This window comes from Apium graveolens, chromosome 3, assembly GCF_009905375.1.
Source record: "Apium graveolens cultivar Ventura chromosome 3, ASM990537v1, whole genome shotgun sequence".
NCBI lineage: Eukaryota > Viridiplantae > Streptophyta > Magnoliopsida > Apiales > Apiaceae > Apium > Apium graveolens.
Window position 1 is genome coordinate 3,648,097 of NC_133649.1, and position 20,134 is coordinate 3,668,230.

General features: G+C 33.5%; 4 protein-coding genes across 4 annotated transcripts; 3 read left to right on the forward strand and 1 right to left on the reverse strand.

The window, feature by feature from the left end:
- Positions 1–713: 713 nt before the first annotated feature.
- On the forward strand, positions 714–2,640 carry LOC141711493 (large ribosomal subunit protein uL24c). The gene is made up of 4 exons (XM_074513956.1): positions 714–924; positions 1,574–1,612; positions 1,782–2,012; positions 2,223–2,640. Exons 1-4 carry the CDS (start codon positions 817–819, stop codon positions 2,424–2,426), a joined length of 582 nt encoding a protein of 193 aa, XP_074370057.1. The 5' UTR covers positions 714–816; the 3' UTR covers positions 2,427–2,640.
- Positions 2,641–3,725: 1,085 nt separating this feature from the next.
- On the forward strand, positions 3,726–16,314 carry LOC141711494 (kinesin-like protein KIN-14N). Its single transcript, XM_074513957.1, has 16 exons — positions 3,726–4,301; positions 4,452–4,596; positions 4,682–4,791; positions 4,895–5,014; positions 5,107–5,310; positions 5,647–5,856; positions 5,927–6,001; positions 6,163–6,309; positions 6,397–6,535; positions 6,639–6,748; positions 14,476–14,640; positions 14,728–14,921; positions 15,118–15,199; positions 15,281–15,385; positions 15,471–15,575; positions 15,938–16,314. Exons 1-16 carry the CDS (start codon positions 3,993–3,995, stop codon positions 16,118–16,120), a joined length of 2,403 nt encoding a protein of 800 aa, XP_074370058.1. The 5' UTR covers positions 3,726–3,992; the 3' UTR covers positions 16,121–16,314.
- LOC141711496 (photosynthetic NDH subunit of lumenal location 3, chloroplastic) lies at positions 16,294–17,410 on the reverse strand. Its single transcript, XM_074513959.1, has 3 exons — positions 17,065–17,410; positions 16,642–16,928; positions 16,294–16,554 (listed from the first exon to the last, which is right to left on the reverse strand). Exons 1-3 carry the CDS (start codon positions 17,366–17,368, stop codon positions 16,456–16,458), a joined length of 690 nt encoding a protein of 229 aa, XP_074370060.1. The 5' UTR covers positions 17,369–17,410; the 3' UTR covers positions 16,294–16,455.
- Positions 17,411–18,725: 1,315 nt separating this feature from the next.
- Positions 18,726–20,134, forward strand: LOC141711495 (uncharacterized). Its single transcript, XM_074513958.1, has one exon. The coding sequence runs from the start codon at positions 18,963–18,965 to the stop codon at positions 19,944–19,946; it is 984 nt and encodes a 327-aa protein (XP_074370059.1). The 5' UTR covers positions 18,726–18,962; the 3' UTR covers positions 19,947–20,134.

A 20,134-nucleotide genomic window follows, 5' to 3' on the forward strand; every position in this document is an offset into this window, starting at 1 on the left:
TCAAAAACTAAAATTATTTCGCGTTTCAAATTATCTTACCTAATTAGTGTATAAATTATTTAGTTTTTTAAAGTAAAATATATTATCTTTTTTAAGTAAATTCATTTTTCTATAGATATTATGACAGTTCTATTTAATAAAATATTCTAATTACCTTTGCTAAATATTCTAATTTAGCAAAAATATATTCTAATTACTAATAACAATTACCTTTTTATACTAAAATCCGTTATTTTTTTTATATAATAAATAAAAAAATTGCACTTCTTTCGAAAATTATACGGGTAATAAAATACAATAATAACATTTATTTACTAATAATTAACAAATTATCTTTTTCATTTTAAACACATTATTTTTACTTTTATTTTTCATTATACGGGTAATAAAATACAATAATAACATTATTTTTATTTTTATTTTTGCATTTTTTAGCCAAGATCTAAACAGTTTTTTAAAGAAACTATTTTCAAGGGCATACACACAACAGATAAATTCATGTTAATAACTACATAATTTTTCTTAACTTATTTTAATTTTTAATTTTTATTAATTTTATTTTAAAATATTAATTAAGATAATTATATAAAAAATTATTATATAATATATAAATAAAATTATTCAAATAATTATATAATTTATAAATATTTATGACTTATAAAGAACTTATTTTAACCTTTTAAGATTTGAAGGAGAAATGTTGAGTTGGGGGAGGGGTCTACAACCTAACATGTAAAGAGGGGGGAGGAGGATAAGATAGCGGTCATTCTGGTTTGGTTTATTGTTTCTCTTATCGAATTGAAAACAAAGCGAAAAATGGCAGCAGCAGCAACAATTGCTAACCTTCATTCTTCTTTCACCACTCTCTCTCTTTCCTCTAATTCCTTCTTAGGCACTCGCTTTTCTCCCCTTTGCCCACCCCAGGTATGCTTATCATGGAATTTGTTCTCCCCCCCCCCCCTTTACATTTTATCATCCTATTTAATTCTTTTTTTGTTATATGTGGTAATTTATATTTTTGGGGGGTTACATTGTAGTAGACATTAGTTTGTGAAAATGTAAGTCAACTTATTACAAACTTATCCTTGAGGTAAGATAATTCTCAGTCATTTTTTTTGTTTCCCCATCTTTCTAAGAAAAAAATTTAGGAACATGAGATTTCTACTTTTTTTAGGGAAGATATCATCAAATTCATATATATATTTGCTTTGCTTGAGTTAATTGGTAAGGATGATTCTGTTTCTCTGCAGGACTTGTGTTCTTCGTTTCAGTTATCACTTCCGATTTCAGCTCTTTGAAATATTCTATTTGGGTCTTGGACATGTTCAAGATCCGTTAATAACAAAACACCAGCTCTCTCTGTGGAGAGTGTGTGATAGTGTCTACATTACATAGATAGTATACCATTATTAAGAGAAAACATAGATCGGTTTAAGAATATTTACTTAGACAAGTGCCTATACTTGATGTAAAGCCTTCCTTTGTCTAAGATCAAAGTTACTCCATTGTCATTGTTGCATACTCATGATTGCTAGCTCAATGGCATGACAAAGTTTTCATGTGGTTATGGCAGGTCAAACTTGTTGAACAACCATGTCCGATTGTAATGAAGGTAAATTGGTTTGTTTACTTTTTCCTGACAGATATATAAGTCTACATTAAAACACCAAATATCATGGCCGTAAGCTATGCAGAACAGTTGGAAGAGGCATGAGCCAAGTACATGACTCTTAAGGTGCATAATTTGACGTTAGTGGTATATTTTGTTTTTCACTTTTCAGCTAAAGCGATGGGAGCGGAAGAAGTGCAAGCCCAACAGCCTTCCAATTCTACAAAAAATGCATGTTAAGCTTGGTGATACTGTAAAAGTAATATCTGGACGTGACAAGGGCAAAATTGGCGAGGTTACCAAGATATTCAAGCATAACAGCAGTATTGTAGTGAAAGAAATCAATTTGAAGACCAAGCATATGAAGAGCAGGGAAGAAGGTGAACCAGGGCAGATACTAAAGGTTGTTCAATATGCTTCAATACTCGTCTAACTACGACTAATTTTGGCATTAAGCATTAAGGATTTTCTATTTTCCGCCTATTCGTACATGTATCAATATCATGCAGTTGTTACACAATTAAGTGCATCAAGTAGCAGCCATATCTTTGTGTCAGCAGGGGTCATGATGTATTAGACTGTCATATTTTACCATTTATTATTATTATTCCAGGTAGAAGCACCTGTCCACAGCTCAAATGTGATGCTCTACTCAAAACAAAAGGAGGTAGCAAGCCGAGTAGGTCACAAAATCCTTGAGGATGGAAAGCGGGTTCGTTACCTAATAAAGACCGGGGAGATTATAGACAGTGCGGAGGAGTGGAAGAGAGTGGTCAAGGAAAAAGAGAAAACAGAAGAACTTGTCGCTGCTACTTAATAGTTCCAATCATGACTAGACTCTAATGTATTATTCCGTGTAATCATCATTTCAATTGGCTTTCTATCTTACCGGTATGTCAAGTATCATTTTTGCTACAGTCCGCTTTCCCTTTGGATTGTCAATCCATATGATTTTCGATTTGAGTAGCAAACAGACTGAAAAGAGGGCTGTACAGTTCCAGTTGTATTTTTATTTGAGAATTTTTTTATTATCCGGAGAATTCAAAGATCAAATGGTGATGAGATGTCAGCATTGGACAGACTGAATTGAAACTTTGAACGGAGAGATAATGAGATTAGAGCACATGCTATCCTACCACAAAAATAATTGCCTAAGCTTATGATAATATGAAAAGGAGAAATGTAGACTATCTTCATTTATTCACTTGGGCATCACTTGAACAATTATATTATTTAATCGGAATAATTAATCAATGGAATGATAATTATGATGAAACTTTACTGTATAATATATTCTTTGCATGTAATTGAGGAATTGGCATTGTTTGAGCAACAAGTTTGGCATAAAGTTGTGGAATAAATAAATCTAAGTGAGTGTTGTTGTATAACTAATTTGTGTTTTAACTTAAAAGGAAGGCAACTGTGGTAAGAATGGAACTTAGGAAGGCACCAATATAAGAATAGATGTAACAACTTGCTCGCAGTGACACGATGCAAAAGCTACTGGTGTTCAAATTTCAACAATGATAATTATAGACCCATCTTATCAATTACTTATCCTAAAAATAAATATGAATAAAATAATGACCAGAATAGAGAAATTTAATGGAGGGGTCATGGAAGAAAAGGAAAATTTTCTACTTACCTTCTATTAAATAATTATTACCCTCTCTTAAATAATTATTTTCTTCCATTTCATATTTTATATATAGAGGAAATTATGAGCTAATTATAGTCAAGCTTATTACGGAATATAGAAAAACTATAGAAATCAAATAATGGTCGTGAAATGAGCCAACAAGCTGCAAAAGCACTTTGAATGCAAGATATTATCAAATGTATACTATTATATTTCATTATCTTTTATATTTTCTTTTCTTGCTAAAAAAAATATTAAAATGTTATTGATATTAGCATTGCTTATGTTAATAATCTAATTAGATAATATTTTTTTAAATATTTTTTTCACATGTTTGATATATAGTTCCGGAATTTATTTTTAGTTTATTTTTATAAAAATTTAAATATAATATTTTTTTTTTAAAAAAAATATGTTATCGTACACACCCACCAGAAGTAAAATAAGAAGTGAGGGAGACACACTAGTTTACATAGTTACATATGGAGGTCAGGTGGGAGTACTTGGGATACAGACAAACAAATACATACAGCTCTGGTTTCATAGGGCTATTAGACATATACTCAGAGTGTTGTACTTCATATGCAGTTTAACTTACGATATCATCATCCAATTTCTTCTTGCCTGCATATTAAAGCAACGGCTGCCTATATCATAGCTTTCATTGCAATTCACGTGCCCACCATCCCCAAAGCGTATTCTAATACTCTCTCTCTCTCTCTATGTACAAATTTCACTTGAAAAATGGCTTCAAAAAGACCACCCACTTCAAACACAACAAAGCCTAATCTGGAGGATGAACAAGGATGTGTACTTGTAGTAAATAGAACTAGAAGACATTCCATCGGTGGTTCGAACATGGTGGGGCCCGCTAATGGTATCAGAAACAATAATAATAGACAAGTTTTTTGTGTTGTAAATGGCGCAGCAGCAGCAGCAGCAGCAGCACAAGAAGATCTAGCTGCCTCTGATTATGGCGGTGAGTTTACAAAACAAGAGGTTGACGCATTGCTCAATGAGAAAATGAAAACCAAGAATAAGTTCAATCTTAAGGTTAGTGTTCCCTTTTGGATCCTCATCTTCATCTTTCACACTCACATTTTAGATTCATTTTAAGCCTATATTGGCAGCCTCCCTTCAACACTTGTACCAAAGTTTTGTTAATTGTCCTCATCTAACCTCTTTTTAATAAACTTTGTTTAGGAAAAATGTGATCAGATGATGGAGTATATAAAGAAGCTTAGGCGTTGTATTAGATCGTTCCAACAACTTGAAGGGAATTTTCTCTTTGAGCAGGACAATTTTAAAAAATTGTTGGAATTAGGGGACAAGAAATGCAATGATATGGGTACATTACCATTTTTTCCCTTCCATTTTTTATACTCCTGTCCGATTGGCATCTATTGGAAATGATCGGTGCCTGATTTTCACAGAGTTGCTAATGAATTCAAAGGAGGAAGAATTCAATTCAATTATTATTGAGTTAAGAAAGAATTGCACTTCTTTACAAGAAAAAGTTTTTCAGGAAGAATCAGATAAGCTGGTATGACTTGAGAACAAATAAAATCATATACTTGGATTGGATTACTTTAAGGGTTCACTTAATTGTTTTATGTCAAGTGTACTATATTGATACTTATAATTAGGCTGCACTGGAAACTCTGAACAAAGAAAAAATGGAGAGAGCTTCAGCGGAGAGGTTGCAAAGTTCTTTATCAGAAGAGCTTGCAAGAGCTCAAAGAGAGAACTCAAGTGTAACTCAAAAGGTGAAACTATTAAGGGCTTATGAATTTTATGTAGTAATCACGCAATATTAATGAACGGTGCATTGACATTGTGTATCGTTTGTGCACTACAGATTATCTCGCTAACCGAAATGTACAAGAGACTGCAGGAGTATAATACCAGTTTGCAAGATTTTAACAGTAAACTCCAGAAAGAGCTTTCTACCACTAATGAAACCCTTGAGCGGGTAGAGAAAGAAAAATCTGTTGTAGTGGAGAAACTGAGCAACTTAAGGAGCCAATACAATAATTTGCAGGATCAGCTTACTTCATCCATAGTGAGTTTCTTTCCCTCTTGATTAACTCCCACCCAAACATTAGAATAACTTATTCTTTCTTAGAGATCTTGTCTAATCATCTCTTTATGTATACAAATCTGCTCAAAATTAATTGTACATATTTTGAGTGATCCTCATATGAGTCATCATCTGATCAAGATGTTAACTCCAAGAGGATATTCATACAACTAAATTGGTCAGGACCGTGGTTATCAGCCTTTCTGGATTGATGTGGTTATCATAAGTGACATTGCTTAAAATTTTCCAAATCTTGAAGTGAAGTAGTTTCAAAAACTTTATGTCTGCACATGCATGTTTCTGTATTTATTTTTGCAGGCTTCTCAAGACGAGACAATGAAACAAAATGAAGCATTGATCAACGAAATTGAGTGTTTGAGAGGAGATCTGCAGAAAACTAGGAATGATCGTGATCAACAACAATCGCAATTGGAGGCTGTAAATATAGAACATGTGAGATACAAAGAATGCGCTGAAAAATCATTTACTGAGTTGGAAAAATTGACACTAAAGTCGAATGAACTTGAGGTTAGTGTTTGTCACTTTCCTTTGGTTTTGTTGTTAATTTTAATTTTAAAAGTAATAATGTTTTGCACAGGCCAAATGTTCATCTCAAACTGATCAGCTCAGAAAATTAGAAGACCATCTCGCTGTTGCTGAGAAAAAGTTGCAGGTTCTTTGAAATAGGGCCACTTGTCCTTTTGTTTTAGCTATACCTTATTTCAAACAATGATACAACTTGAGAGTGATTTTCTGGTAGTGGAAAAAATTATAGTTTTGTTAAGCCCATTTAGCTAGAAATAATTTATTTTTACTATATGCATACTTTTGCAGATGTCCGATATGTCAGCATTGGAAATTAGAATGGGATTTGAAGATCAAAAAACTATAATTTCTGAGCTACAAAGTCGTCTAGACACAGCTGAAATAAAAATTGTGGATGGGGAAAAACTTCGTAAAAAGCTGCATAATACTATATTGGTAAAACTATTATTTTGCTTTTTCTTTCATTACTGTACTTTTCATATGGGTAAATATCATGACAAAAGTGTGTTATCTGCAAGACAGGAATTGAAAGGGAACATCCGAGTTTTTTGTAGGGTGCGACCTTTGTTGATCGAGGATGGCATTATAACAGAAGAAAACATTATTACTTATCCTACAACAACGGAAGCATTTGGTCGCGGAATTGACTTAATTCAACATGGTACTTTATAATAAAATATATTTCATTACACTAAATGTGGTAAGTTGTTATTAGAATTTAGAACTATGTTAATCATATAGGATATTGTCGTCGTTGTGAACAGGACAAAAGCATTCTTTTACATTTGACAAAGTGTTCGCGCCTGAAGCCTCACAAGATGAAGTGTTTGTTGAGATATCCCAGCTTGTACAAAGTGCTCTGGATGGCTATAAGGTGATATAGTGTTTAGTTTACTTCAATAATACTTTATTTCTGAATTCATCACAATCCTTTTATTTTTTAAAAAAAATTAGACAACTTGAGTGTCAACTGTCAAGTGTATAGTTGTTAGACGAAGATCCGAGATGGCATGGATGAAGTATGGGTAACAAAGAAGTATACTTGATATTTTTCCATCATTTTGTAACTATCTTTGAAAATGATAACAAGAAATATGTGATGAATTACTAACTAAGCATCAACATATTAAGTTATTACTTTTGATGGTTGGTTATCTTATAGGCATGTGGCGGAAGAAGTGGGTAGAGTGGATAGTGGCTTTTGCTTGATTTCATATTTAGGGCTAAGTATTACATGCTAAAAAGTTGGTAGCTAAGATGGGTCATAGAAGAATGTTTTACATAATGTACTGTGTGTTTGAATCTTGAAAAATACTCATTTCTTATTGATGCATGACATCTATGAAAAATGATAAAAAATAGAAATATGTGGATTAACCGCAGAAAATTCACGCCTAAAGTGATCCAACCAAAGAAGAATCACCCACGTCTATGATTTCTCAGTCGCAGAAGTTTACGAGGATCACAACCCATAACAAAAGAGAAAACAATCTCAATTCAATAATCAATCTAAACTCTCCTTAATAATAAAAGAGATTTTATATAGGAGTAAATCTCTAAACTTCAGCACCAAGTTAAAATCTTCTAATAAAGGAAGAAAATCCCTTTATTCTAGTACTATAATCAAGAATATTCTTAATTAATAATATCATTAATTAAAACCTGATAAATTACAATCAAATCTATTTTTCTAACTAATAATATAAAATACATACGAACTAATTTTCTAATTTTTTGTTCCGTATCATTCTCTTTGCCTTCATAAAACACTCGTCCATGAGTTATATAAAATTTGAGAATCAAAAAACAAAGCGATGACTTGTTATATAAAAAATCAACATATTCCACCTTGATGTTTTTGTTGTGGTTTACAACTTCACTTTTAAAAACCTTTTTAACCTCATCTTTTTCAATGTTAAACATTGAATGGACGTCTTCTCATTTTCTTGTTTTTCAATGTTGACACGAGTACGCATAACATGATCAACACTTGGGGATAGAGGTGTTACAGGTGGAGGTGGAGGATTATGCCGCACACCAAGTTGATCCATAACTAATTGTGATGTTCCTTGCACATCTTGTATTTGCAAACTCGGATCTTTAAACTTATTATCCAAATTTTGTAGTCTCCGATTGTTTTGCTCCAAATAAGTACTCCCTCCGTCCCTTTCAATTGTTTACGTTTTTTAGAGAGTGTCCGACACGCATTTTAAGGTGCATATAAAGTATAGTTATGTAATTTTTTTTTATAATTTTGTTTTTTTGAATAAAAATTAAAACATTCAACTTTTATTCAAAAAAAGAAAATTGTAAAAATAAGTTACATAACTATACTTTTTACGCACCTTAAAATGCGTGCCAGACACTTACTAAAAAATGTAAACAATTGGAAGGGACTGAGGGAGCATCAAATAAGTATCAAGACTGTTTAATTCTCCGAAATTAACCATTGCGTAACATTTAGGGCTGATTTGTAACTTCAGAAAAGTTTTGGGGGATTTTTTGCCTTGGGACTATTTTGTAGCTTTTTGATTGATGTTGGATAGCGTATGTTTTTTTCTTAATGTATGCAAGGTGTTTGATAAAAGGATTAGGTAAAGGGTTCTGAGAGTGAGTATACAGGCAGTGAAAAGTCTGGTCTATTGGTATTTGTATGAGAGGAATGACGATTCTTGATACCACCTGACACCTATAAAAAACAATAAAAAAATAGAATTATGTGGATTAACCATAAAAAAATTACGCTAAAGTGATTTTACCAAAATAGAATCACCTACATCTAGGATTTCTCAAACCATAAAAAGAGAACACAATCTCAATTCAATTGTCAATCAAAAGTCTCCTAAATAATAAGAGATTACATTTTTCACGCCTAAAATGATTCAACCAAAATAGAATCACCTACCTCTAGGATTTTTTGAACCCTTAACAAGAGAGAAAACAATCTCAATTCAATAATCAACCAAAAGTCTCCTTAATAATAAACCAAACATACCTAGTATATCCCGCTTAGAGAAGGGTCTGAGGAGGGTAAAATGAACGCAGACCGTGCCCCTGCTCCGAAAAGTAGGGAGGCTGTTTCCGTAAAGACCCCCGGCTTAGTGCACGACAAATATAGTGAGTGATAAATGCATACATGTGTAACATATAACAATATGTATAAAAACTAAGCAACAATATTAAAAAGAAAGAAAGTATAAAGTGAACAATACAATACCTACGCTCGTGGATTCATGCACACGAGGCTTAACTGTTAGATTACGCTTCAAATATTGTTTAGTTAATTGTATTTAATTATTAGATGTTTTAGATATTTGGTAATAAATTAATTATTAGAGAAAAATATTATTTTAGAATTATTTTGTAGTGGGATAGTGGAGTTATGGGATAAATTATGGACATGTAATTTTCCCATTAATTAGTAGTGGTGTAGTGGTTAGTTTTAGTAGTGGTTTTTTTTAATATGTTTGTAAAGTTTATATAATGGCTAGTTTACTTTGAGTTTTATATAAGTGAAAAAGCAGTACAAGTTCTCTGCAAAAATGTAGGTCTTTCTTTTATATTAATTTTTTCCAACATGATATCAGAGCCAGTTGATCAGGGCTTTGTGAGATTTTTTTATACATACACTTATACATATTAAGTATTTATCTATCATATTCAATGATATCAAAATTTCTCCAACTATATTTAATGAGGTATCAAGATGAAAGTTTACGTGAGAGAGAAGCATGGGAAAAAGTAATCAAAGAGGAACATGAGTAGTGAAAATAATGAGAAAGATATCATGGCACAAGTGGCTTTGAAATAAATTTTATTTTAGAAGTGTGGGTGATTATGTGCACCAGGAGAGAAGTGCTCCAGCAAAAAAAATGACGTTGATGAGAAGCGCATCAACAAAATGTGTGGGTGCTGAGAAGGGCGTCACAAAATTGAAGAGAAATGCTTCAAAATAGTATTTTTAGGAATATTTGAAGTAAGGGGTGTGTTAGATTTATGCTTCAAATATTGTTTAGTTAATTGTATTTAATTATTAGATGTTTTAGATATTTAGTAATAAATTAATTATTAGATGTTTTAAATATTTAGTAATAAATTAATTATTAGAGAAAAGTATTATTTTAGAATTATTTAGTAGTGGGATAGTGGAGTTATGGAGTAAATTATGGACATGTAATTTACCCATTAATAGTGGTATAGTGGTTAGTTTTAGTAGTGGTTGATTTTAATATGTTTGTAAAGCCTATATAATGGCTAGTTTACTTTGAGTTTACATAAGTGAAAAAGCAGTACAAGTTCTCTACAAAAATGTAGGTCTTTCTTTTATATTAATTTTTTCCAACATTACCTACACGGAGTCGAACATATGCACAAAAGACAAAAAAAACTCTACATCAGTATCCCTTCTAACCCACCAGACAAAAACTCAACCACTCTAATAAGTCGTCTCCAAGCAACCCTAACTAATGTCATGTCACTTGTGAGATTTAAGGCCCCCATCTAAACTCAGTTGATCCGCCCAAGTTCTACGGGGTCTACCTCTTTTTCTTTTTCCCCTTACTGAGATACCTTCCACCCCTCGAACCGGTGCTGATGTACGCCGTCTCCGAATGTGGCCATACCAACGTAATCGACTCTCATGTATTTTCTTGGAAATAGACGCAACACCTAATGCTCGTTTATATGTGTTATTCAGGTATCTATCCTCCATTGTGTGACCACACATCCAACGCAACATAGCATTTCTGTCATCTCTAACCGACGCTCTTGCGCTTTTCTTAATGGCCAACACTCAAAACCATATAACAATGCTGGGCGTACAGCGATTCTGTAGAATTTACCCTTCAACTTCAAAGGTACATTTATATCACACAATACTCTTGTTTCAGCCTTCCATTTAAGCCATCCTGTCTGAATACTACGATGTGTAACATCTGCAGCAATATCCCCACTGTTGTCAATAATAGAACCAAGGTATTTAAAACGACTAGTCCTTGGAACTCGATCTTCAGCAATACAAACTTCAACATCCTCCTCATTATCTTCTCCACTAAAATTAGCCCACAAGTACTCGGTCTTAGAACGACTCATACACAATCCTTTAACTTTCAGTAAAGAAAGCCATTGTTCCAATTGCACATTAACTCCTTAATAATAAGATAGTACATTTTATACAGATATAAATCTCTAAACTAAGCCACCAAGTAAAAATCTTATAAAGGAAACAAATCCTTTTATTCGACTATTATGATCAAGAGTGTTTTTAATAATCTATTTATCTAGATAAAATTAATATCTAATGAATTACAATCAAATATATTTTTTCTAACTAATAATATGAAAAACACACAAACTTATATTCAAATTTTTTCGCTACACATCATTCTCTTTGCCTTTATAAAAGACCCTTCCACGAGTTTTATAAAATTTGAGAACAACAAACAAAGTGATGTGTTGTAGCACTTGAAGACATCAAATATCAACTCCACAAGGAAGATCTTCGAAAATACCACGCATACAATAAGATTTTTTGATATGGTTCAATATGTTGTCAATGCCTAAAAAATCAAAATATACCACCTTTATGATGTTTTTTTTGTGGTTTACAACTTCACTTTTTAAAAACCTCTTCGACCTTATCTTTTTCAATGTTAAAACATTGAAGACCTCTTCCGGATGGAGATTTTACATATGGAGGTGGAGGATTATGCCGCACACCAAGTTGATCCATAATTATTTTTAGTGTTGCTTACACATCTCGTGTTTGTAAACTCAAATCTTCAAACTTATTATCCAAATTTCATAATCTCCGATTGTTTTGCTCCAAATACGCATCAAGATGGCTGTTTACTTTCCCCATATTAACCGGTGTGTAAAATTGAGAGCTGATTTGTAAGTTATGGAAAAAGTTCTGGGGATGCCTTGGGACTGTTTTGTAGCTTTCTGATTGATGCTGGATAGCGTATGGTGGCTGTTGGATGTTGTCGAGGGTAAAGGGTTGTGAGAGTGAGTATACGGGCACTAAAAAGTCTGGTCCGGAGGAATGATGACTCTTGATACGACTTGATACTGGACACCTGTAAAAAATGTTAAAATATAGAATTATGTGGATTAATGGCAAAAAATTACGCCTAAAGTGATCCAAACAAAGAAGATTGGCTACCCATACCCAGAGAGAAAACAATCTCAATTCAATAAATAGTCAAAAGTCTCCTTAATAAAAAAGATTACATTTTATATTGGAGTAAATCTCTAAACTTAGCCACAAGTAAAAATCTTCTAATGAAGGATACAAATCCCTTTATTCTACTTCTATAATCTAGAATATTCTTAATAATCTACTTATCTAATATAATTATTAATATCTAATAAATTACAATCAAATCTTATTTTCATAATAAAATATATAACACACACAAACTAATATTCTAATTTTTCGTTCCGCGTCACTTATTGTATTGTTACTTCCTCATTGTTTCTAGATTTTTTGCTCCTTTCTTATAATTTATAAATCATTATTTTCTTACCATCTCCCTTATTAAGTACTAGAATTTCGTTAAAATACGGCTAAACATTTCTTTTTGTAAGTATCAAGGGTGACAACCTATGTCAAATCCCAAACCTAGATTAAAAATTTGAGTCCATTTCAAATTCAGATCCAATATAAGCACCACATACCCTCAATGCTCATGATTTATTTGCGTACATTATAGTCGTTAAACTTATATTTAAACAAATTGCTTCTTCATTCGATGTGGAATGAGGTGTTGCAAATTCCCCTATTTAGATTCTTCGCTCACTTCATATACCTATATTCAGACCTTTGCCGTTGTAGGATAATGCCACCAACAATTTAATCCCCACACTTCCAACTACACAACTTAATGGATGGATGACTCGATCCAAGTAATAGCTTTTGATATTCGACTCTCTGATACCATATGTGATAACTCGAGTCAAATCCTTAGGCTTAATCAGGAATTCATGCCTATCCCTAAACCAAATACAAGTGAGACTCATTCCGAGGTCCTAAATATCATGTGGAAATTTCTAGCACCTCTTTTTAGCTATGAAAACCCGTACTAATTAATTACAAAATATGTATACACTTATATGGAAGTTCTAAAACTTTATAGGTTCCCCGTATACTATTAAATTATGTCCTCTGAAAGCATTGTTGTTGAAATTATGCTTTAATATATATTGAAGGATGATTTGGTGGCAACAATCAGTCTAGGAATAATTTTTAGCAAATGATTTCTTGCTCATTATATTAAGACAATAATGTTTTCATTTATGTTTATATTTAATTTTTTATTTTGCAAGCCTATTTAAGGAACTTGGTTCTTAAGCAAAATATATCAAACATATATGAATGCATTATTTTTTCACTCACATGGCTTCTTTGACTATACCCCTCCATTGTTTTTGAATAATTAGGCTCATATGCCTTACAAATAAGTATATGTTCTAACAAATACCCTTCTATTATTATTGAATAATTAGGCTTATATGCCTTACAAATAAGTATTTGTTCCAACAAATACCCCTCTATTGTTTTTGAGTAATTAAGCTTATATGCCGTACAAAAAAAATTAAGTATCTGTTCTAACAAATCTCGGGGGTGAGCGAGAATTGAACCGGGACGACAAGAGATAAGTCCTTAACCACTTGAGCTATCTCATTGCGCTTACTATACTCCTCCATTTGCTTATCTACAAACCTTAAAAAACCAACACGGTATCAAGAGCTCTCTTCCTAAGGGACTTGTCCTTTTGATAAAAATACCATGACCAATAACCATATGCAAAAACAATGCCCAATAAACCATACCATAACCATAACCACAACCATAAACCTTGTTTACGTTCCTAGACGTGGTACTGATTTCATAAATTTTTCAAAGTTTGATCCTGACATATATGATGAAAACAACTATAATTTGTGATCAGTATACATGAATTTTTATTGCAAGGAAACACAAAAAACAAAAGCAATGCACTATTAGAGGAAGATAAAATTTTATTGTAAGTTGAATTGGACATGACAATAAAGAACTATTGAAGCAAGGAGGAGTGTTGGAGTTATGCTTCAATATTTACTGAAGGTTGATTTGGTGGCAACAATCAGTCTAGGAATAAATATCAGCAACTGATTTCTTGCTGATTACGTTAAGACAATAATGCTTTCATTCAATTCAGTTTTTATTTTGTAAGACTATATAAAGAACTTGGTTCTTAGGCAATAAGGTATATCAAACATACATCTATACATTACGTTTTCACTCACATGTCTTCTCCTATTATACCCTTCCGTTTACTTATCTACAAACCTTAAAAACCAACAATTATAACTTGATATAATCTTTATACACTATTAAATCATGTCACTTGAATGCAGAGAGATCGTTTGTTAATTGTCTAGTGCATGTAGAGGAGACTTTAGAGCTGACCTTTAAAGAAACATTGTTATAAAGTCATTTTTATAAGTGGAGCTGACTAGTTATTGACATTTTAGTTCTACAATTGTGCTCTTCATTGTGCATTTTTTTTGCATGGAAGTGGAACTACGTACTAATTTATTTGATTTTATATATACCAGGTTTGTATATTTGCTTATGGTCAAACGGGTTCCGGTAAAACCTATACAATGATGGGTAAGTCAGGAAGTTCATCAGATAAAGAAGGACTTATTCCTCGATCGTTACGACAGATATTTGAGACCAAACAGTCACTTGAGCAACAAGGATGGAAATATGATATGCAGGTCAGCGAGGAAAAAGAACTTAGTTCTTGTTCAATATTTGATTGTTGATTATTATGCATTCACAACTTATTTTAAAACTACCTCTAGGTGTCTATGTTGGAAATCTACAACGAAACTATACGTGACTTGTTGTCAACAAATCGATCATCCATTGATATGTCAAAACAGTATATTATTAAGCATGATACAAGTGGAAATACGCACGTCTCAGATTTGACTATCATAGATGTTCGTAGTAGTGGAGAGGTTTCATTTTTTTTAGATCGGGCAGCACAGAGCAGGTATGTACTACTTTTCACTCTCATTTTACTATTATATAAAACATAGAATATATAGTTTCCCTCTCCCTCTTCCGTACAAATAAACTCTCATTGATTTTCTTTTATATAATGCTATTCTTCGTACAATATCAACCCTAATTAACTTAGAGAAATGCATACTTTAATATATAAAAGGGTGAAATTTCATCTTCTCTAGGTCTGTCGGAAAAACTCAAATGAATGAACAATCATCTAGAAGTCATTTTGTCTTCACTTTACGGATAACTGGCGTCAATGAGGTATATATTTTCTTCTATGTATCATATATTGTTTAGTACGTTGGTCCGGTTGTGGTAAACTATTTTTCTTACTACCTTCAGAGCACGGCACAACAAGTACAAGGTGTCCTAAATCTTGTTGACCTCGCTGGTAGTGAGCGTCTTTCTAGAAGTGGCTCTACTGGAGATCGGCTGAAAGAAACACAGGTAGACAGTTATACATATGAGTTTCTCTTAATTTTTTAATTGTCAATGCATCATGACAGAAACGCTAATTAACAACTCATATTAGGCTATCAACAAGAGTTTGTCATCTTTAAGTGATGTGATATTTTCCCTTGCAAAGAAGGAGGAGCACATACCATTCAGAAACTCAAAGCTTACTTACCTTCTCCAGGTAAATGCTTTAAACTAGCGTAAAAATCAGAATTATGTTGCCATAATATTATAATTTTTCTCCTGGAGAGGAAAATAAAATTTTGATAGTTTTTAGATTCTTGAAAATTTCTGTGTTCTTGAAAGAAATTTGAATTGAATATGGATTAAGATAGTGACGGGCTATAGTTTTCTATTGGACTATGTAGTAAATGTTGTTTTTTACAGGTATGAATGTCTTCTGGTTTTTAATTCTTTCCAAATTCCATGAGAGATCATTTTCATTTAAAAAAAATATACCTACACCATGAAAGACTATTTTCTATCTATTTGTTTTCATGTTAGCTTGTTAAATTGTTTATAATCAAATTACTGCTCAATCAGCCTTGCCTGGGTGGGGAATCGAAGACTTTGATGGTTGTCAATGTTTCTCCTGACCAGTCCTCAGTGGCTGAATCACTTTGTTCTCTACGGTTTGCTGCTAGAGTCAATGCTTGTGAGATTGGCATTCCTAGGCGCCAAACAAACATGCGAGTTTCAGATCATCATCGCTTGAGTTATGGATGAGCATGAACAATGCATGTCCTATCTACATGGAGCTTAGGAATTAACCTAGAATTAATAGCATTACCTAACAGGATTTGGCGCTTTTATTGTATACAAGGTCCGTAATTGTGGTTTGTACGAATGAAAGATAAAATGCTTATGTTTTTCATTCAAAATGTATTTGAGAATAAATGTAGTTTAAGATCAATTTTTCATTTCTAGTGTTCAAGGGGTTTAACATAGCTTTTGCACATGGATACATAATAATGCATGAAACGGGACTGATATTAGCATTTTACTAGACATATTTCCCAGGTCAAATATGGCTCTCTCTCCCTTTACAAGAGGGTGCATGTTTATGCCATCCTAGTCATCACTTCCTGAAGAATTCCGGTGGTGTCTTGATAGTAGGATTCTGTCTGCTCAAGGTTGTGCTCCTTCACGGCACCCTCAAGCTGTGCAACAAAATAAAATTGATAATGTGTATTGATTAAAATGTTCTTGAACTTTGTCAAAGTATTGGCGATTGTTATGTTGCATACCTTTTCAAAGTTATCGAACAATCTGTTGGCCAAATCAGTGAGAGGTTTCTTGTCATTTTCTGAAGCTGCCGAGATCAGTTTGTCAAAATCATAGTACATAAAGGTAGATTTTAGGCGCAAATACTTCCTAACATAACTGAAAGCATCTTTTCCTATCAAATCTCCCATGGCCAATAGATCAAACGCATACTTGTATATCCTGTACTGCCTTCCTTTTATACCAATATCTGCCATGTAGAGTCCATTTTTTAGGAATGACCGAGTCCCTGTCTCCTCATTTCCAATCTCTGCATAGATATCAAAAACATTTCTTTAAGAAAATAATCTTCAATTTACAGGATGATTGATACATAATAAAAACATGGTTTCCTGTAGAAGTTGCTTGTGGTTTACTGATGACATTGCTAAGAAAGCTAGGCTTACTATTGTTAACAGAGGGTATTGGTAAAGGACCATCGATCCAGAAGCCATTATCTTCTGCAAGAGATTTACCAATACCAGAAGTTCCGAGAAAAGCTATAGAAGCAAAGCTTATTGACATCCTTCTTGTTGTTTTAATGGCGTCTTCTTGAGTATGCTGCAACTTTTTGGCGGAACAGCTCATTGTTGTTACCATCCTCCAGGGCTTTGCTGATTTACAAAGCTTTGGAGTGGCTGGTAAAACTTCCAACAATCTGTTTACATGAGCTGCCATTGCCTTGGTTTGAGAGAGTGAGGGAAGAAACATCTTTTGTTTCTATTGTAATAGCCCACTCTGAAGGGTGATTCTTAGCCTTTACTATAGACCACACAAAAAGATAATGGTACTTCTGAATCCAATCTTATTCAAAATTACAGTCAGTAGTTCACTGAATTTACTTCATAAATGAGAAAAAGTTTTAAATACATAATACTTGTCTTTGCACCCAACTACCAAGTGCAAGCCGCATATTTGAAAAGGTATAAACATTTTTAATCCTTTTACACACACCACATGGCACATACACACAGCATAGATATTTTAAGGTTCTAGTTTTTGTATACCATCCCAGTTTCCACAGCGTATTTGTCAAAATGTAGTAAATATTAATGCAAAAAGACATCAGAATACTTAACCTACTTCATTCTGTGAAGAATTATCATTAGACCGTATTTCATAAACTGCCATCAGAGTCCAAGATTAGCACTTGAACAATTAGTTACAGTCAAATTGCCTGCGCAGATGCATAAAGCGGGGTACTTAACAACATGTGTACCATATGCATCACAGGATAATTCCAATTTTTTCAATGCTTGGCTGGCTATCCCAAATTTTTATATCAAAAGGAAGCCTGTTATGATTATCGTGTTTGGATGGTTTTATTTTGAAATTCATGTGTGTTCTGGGTTTACAGCATCCGTCTTTGATGAATTTAAATGGTAGATAAGGGTGAGAAAGATAAGGTAGAGAACTGGCTGAAAAACATCCATAGCCAGCCTACCTTCATGCCTCCCCCGCCCTTCAGACCCTGCTGCTGCATGTGCTGATTATCGGTTAACCTGGAGTTTCCATTAGACGTATGTGCTGTTCATGCCACCTGCGGCCTGCCTCTTTTGATACCCTCACAGATTCCTGTGATGCCCCCCTCTAGTTGCACGAGTTAGATGCTTCTGATGTTTATCCAGTTTGTCAGCCTCAAATAACTCACTATCATTTGACTTAGATGCTGTACCCGTATTTTTGCTAGTTTAACCCAATGTGCTGGTGTCTAGAAGATTCTGATGTTTTGAAAACTTGAATGTGGCTCGTGTGCAAAATGCATATCTTTATTGTAATAATTCTGAAACCAACAGACCAGTCAATTTTCAATAACTCTTAACTTTACCTTGTCTCTTAATCCATACGACTATTGTGGCTAAACTGCTGGAAATCAAAAGTCATGTGGGACGGTAGTTTCTGCTAAAATTTGAATTTTTCGAGGAACTTATCGCAAAGGAATTGATTTGTGGAAGTATGTTCACTAGTATGGACTATGGTATGGGTCTTTCCTGTTGTCTTGTCAAGATGTTTGTTTATCTTTCTAGTTCCATGCAATTGTGCACTAAGCCACTAACTGAAGTAAACAAGATAAAAGATACAAGGGGTCGGGATTCAGGTTCCGTGAAGTTGTGATATTAATGTTTGTAACATCGGGTCGTTTGGCCACAAGCTAAGTTGAAAGATATATCTGTTGTCCATCTCCAGGATTATCAACAAATAGGCTTGTTATGTCGTGAGGCTGTCAGCGTTCCATGTGTTCTTATCTATATCTTCACTGTATATCTGGCTCTCTTTCGACTCACTTTGATTCATTTGCTCAACAATGGCTTGTGATTTCCATGCTCTGCATTTCCAAACAATTAAAACCTCTAGCCACACAATTCAATCCCATTTAACATCTCCCTCCATATTTTTTCCATTCCTCAAACATCAGTATCATCATCAACAACAACTATCTTATCTTTCTACCTTTCCATCAAAACCTATTTCTTACAAATCTAAAATTTATCCACTACATGTTTCCTCTTCACTATCTCCACCAAGATCTAAAGAAGAAGCCATTCTCCAAGCCAAAACATCCCTTTGTACCGCCTTAGATAAGCCTCTAAACAATGCAAAACTGACTGGAAAATTCAAGAAACTGAAGCAAACTAAACTCCGGGTTGAGATTCCAGTAGTGGACGATGAATCTCCGGATCGCCTCTGCCAACTGGCTCTCCAAATATTCGGAGACACGCCAGTTAAAATAAAAGGCACTGGTGCTATCAAGGTTTTATTTGTTTGGCCTAATCTTAATCTCAAGGAAGCTGGTATCAAGTCCTTTGAATCATACTCAAAAAACACGGTGGAGCACATGGATATTTTATCAGCGAATAACAGAAAAGTAGGGGGGTCTAATGACATTGCAGTATTTGTGGCGCCAGAAACTTCACAAATATCAGTGATAAAAGCAGTTAGTGAGAGTTTTTATCCTAGGCCAGTCGCAATTTTGAATCCGAGATGGGGGTTGGATGAAGAGGCTACATTGGGTGAATTTGTGGCTTCATTTGAGGTTGTGTATTCATTCACCGGTTTGGAAGTAAAAGGGATATTAAGTAGGAGACAAGGGGTGATCTTTACAAGTGGTGAGGAATGGAGTGTTTGGGTAGAGGAAGGAGATTTCAAACTGGTTTCAACATTTAAGGCAAGGCCTTCCCTTGCTCAAGTTGAGAATGTTTTGTATAATTTCATGGCTATCAATTCCCCTGTTACAAAGTCAGTCAAATTTCTCCGCGATATGCTATCAAATGTAACTGGAAATAAGTAAGGCCAATTTTTTATTTTTTTGCAAAAATAAACAAAGTCAAGTACAATTCAACAACCATAAAGTTGTTTTTATCAGCAATTTTCTTTTGTAGCACTTCTCTTGGAGAATGTTTGATAATATCAGTTGGTTCTACGTCTCTGAGAGCATTGTGTTAGCAATAAAATGGCAGCTATAATTTTAAAAATATA

What these genes read in the sequence shown, in the direction of transcription:
- LOC141711495 (XM_074513958.1), top strand. Translation starts at nt 18,963, where the DNA reads ATGGCTTGTGATTTCCATGCTCTGCATTTCCAAACAATTAAAACCTCT.
- LOC141711493 (XM_074513956.1), top strand. Translation starts at nt 817, where the DNA reads ATGGCAGCAGCAGCAACAATTGCTAACCTTCATTCTTCTTTCACCACT. An exon ending in CTCCCCTTTGCCCACCCCAG is followed by an intron (nt 925 to 1,573) that starts GTATGCTTATCA and finishes TGGTTATGGCAG; the next exon opens with GTCAAACTTGTTGAACAACC. An exon ending in CATGTCCGATTGTAATGAAG is followed by an intron (nt 1,613 to 1,781) that starts GTAAATTGGTTT and finishes TTCACTTTTCAG; the next exon opens with CTAAAGCGATGGGAGCGGAA.
- LOC141711494 (XM_074513957.1), top strand. Translation starts at nt 3,993, where the DNA reads ATGGCTTCAAAAAGACCACCCACTTCAAACACAACAAAGCCTAATCTG. An exon ending in ACTCAAGTGTAACTCAAAAG is followed by an intron (nt 5,015 to 5,106) that starts GTGAAACTATTA and finishes TGTGCACTACAG; the next exon opens with ATTATCTCGCTAACCGAAAT. An exon ending in AGCTGCATAATACTATATTG is followed by an intron (nt 6,310 to 6,396) that starts GTAAAACTATTA and finishes TCTGCAAGACAG; the next exon opens with GAATTGAAAGGGAACATCCG.
- LOC141711496 (XM_074513959.1), bottom strand. Translation starts at nt 17,368, where the DNA reads ATGTTTCTTCCCTCACTCTCTCAAACCAAGGCAATGGCAGCTCATGTA. An exon ending in AATACCCTCTGTTAACAATA is followed by an intron (nt 16,929 to 17,064) that starts GTAAGCCTAGCT and finishes ATATCTATGCAG; the next exon opens with AGATTGGAAATGAGGAGACA. An exon ending in TGTTCGATAACTTTGAAAAG is followed by an intron (nt 16,555 to 16,641) that starts GTATGCAACATA and finishes TTTGTTGCACAG; the next exon opens with CTTGAGGGTGCCGTGAAGGA.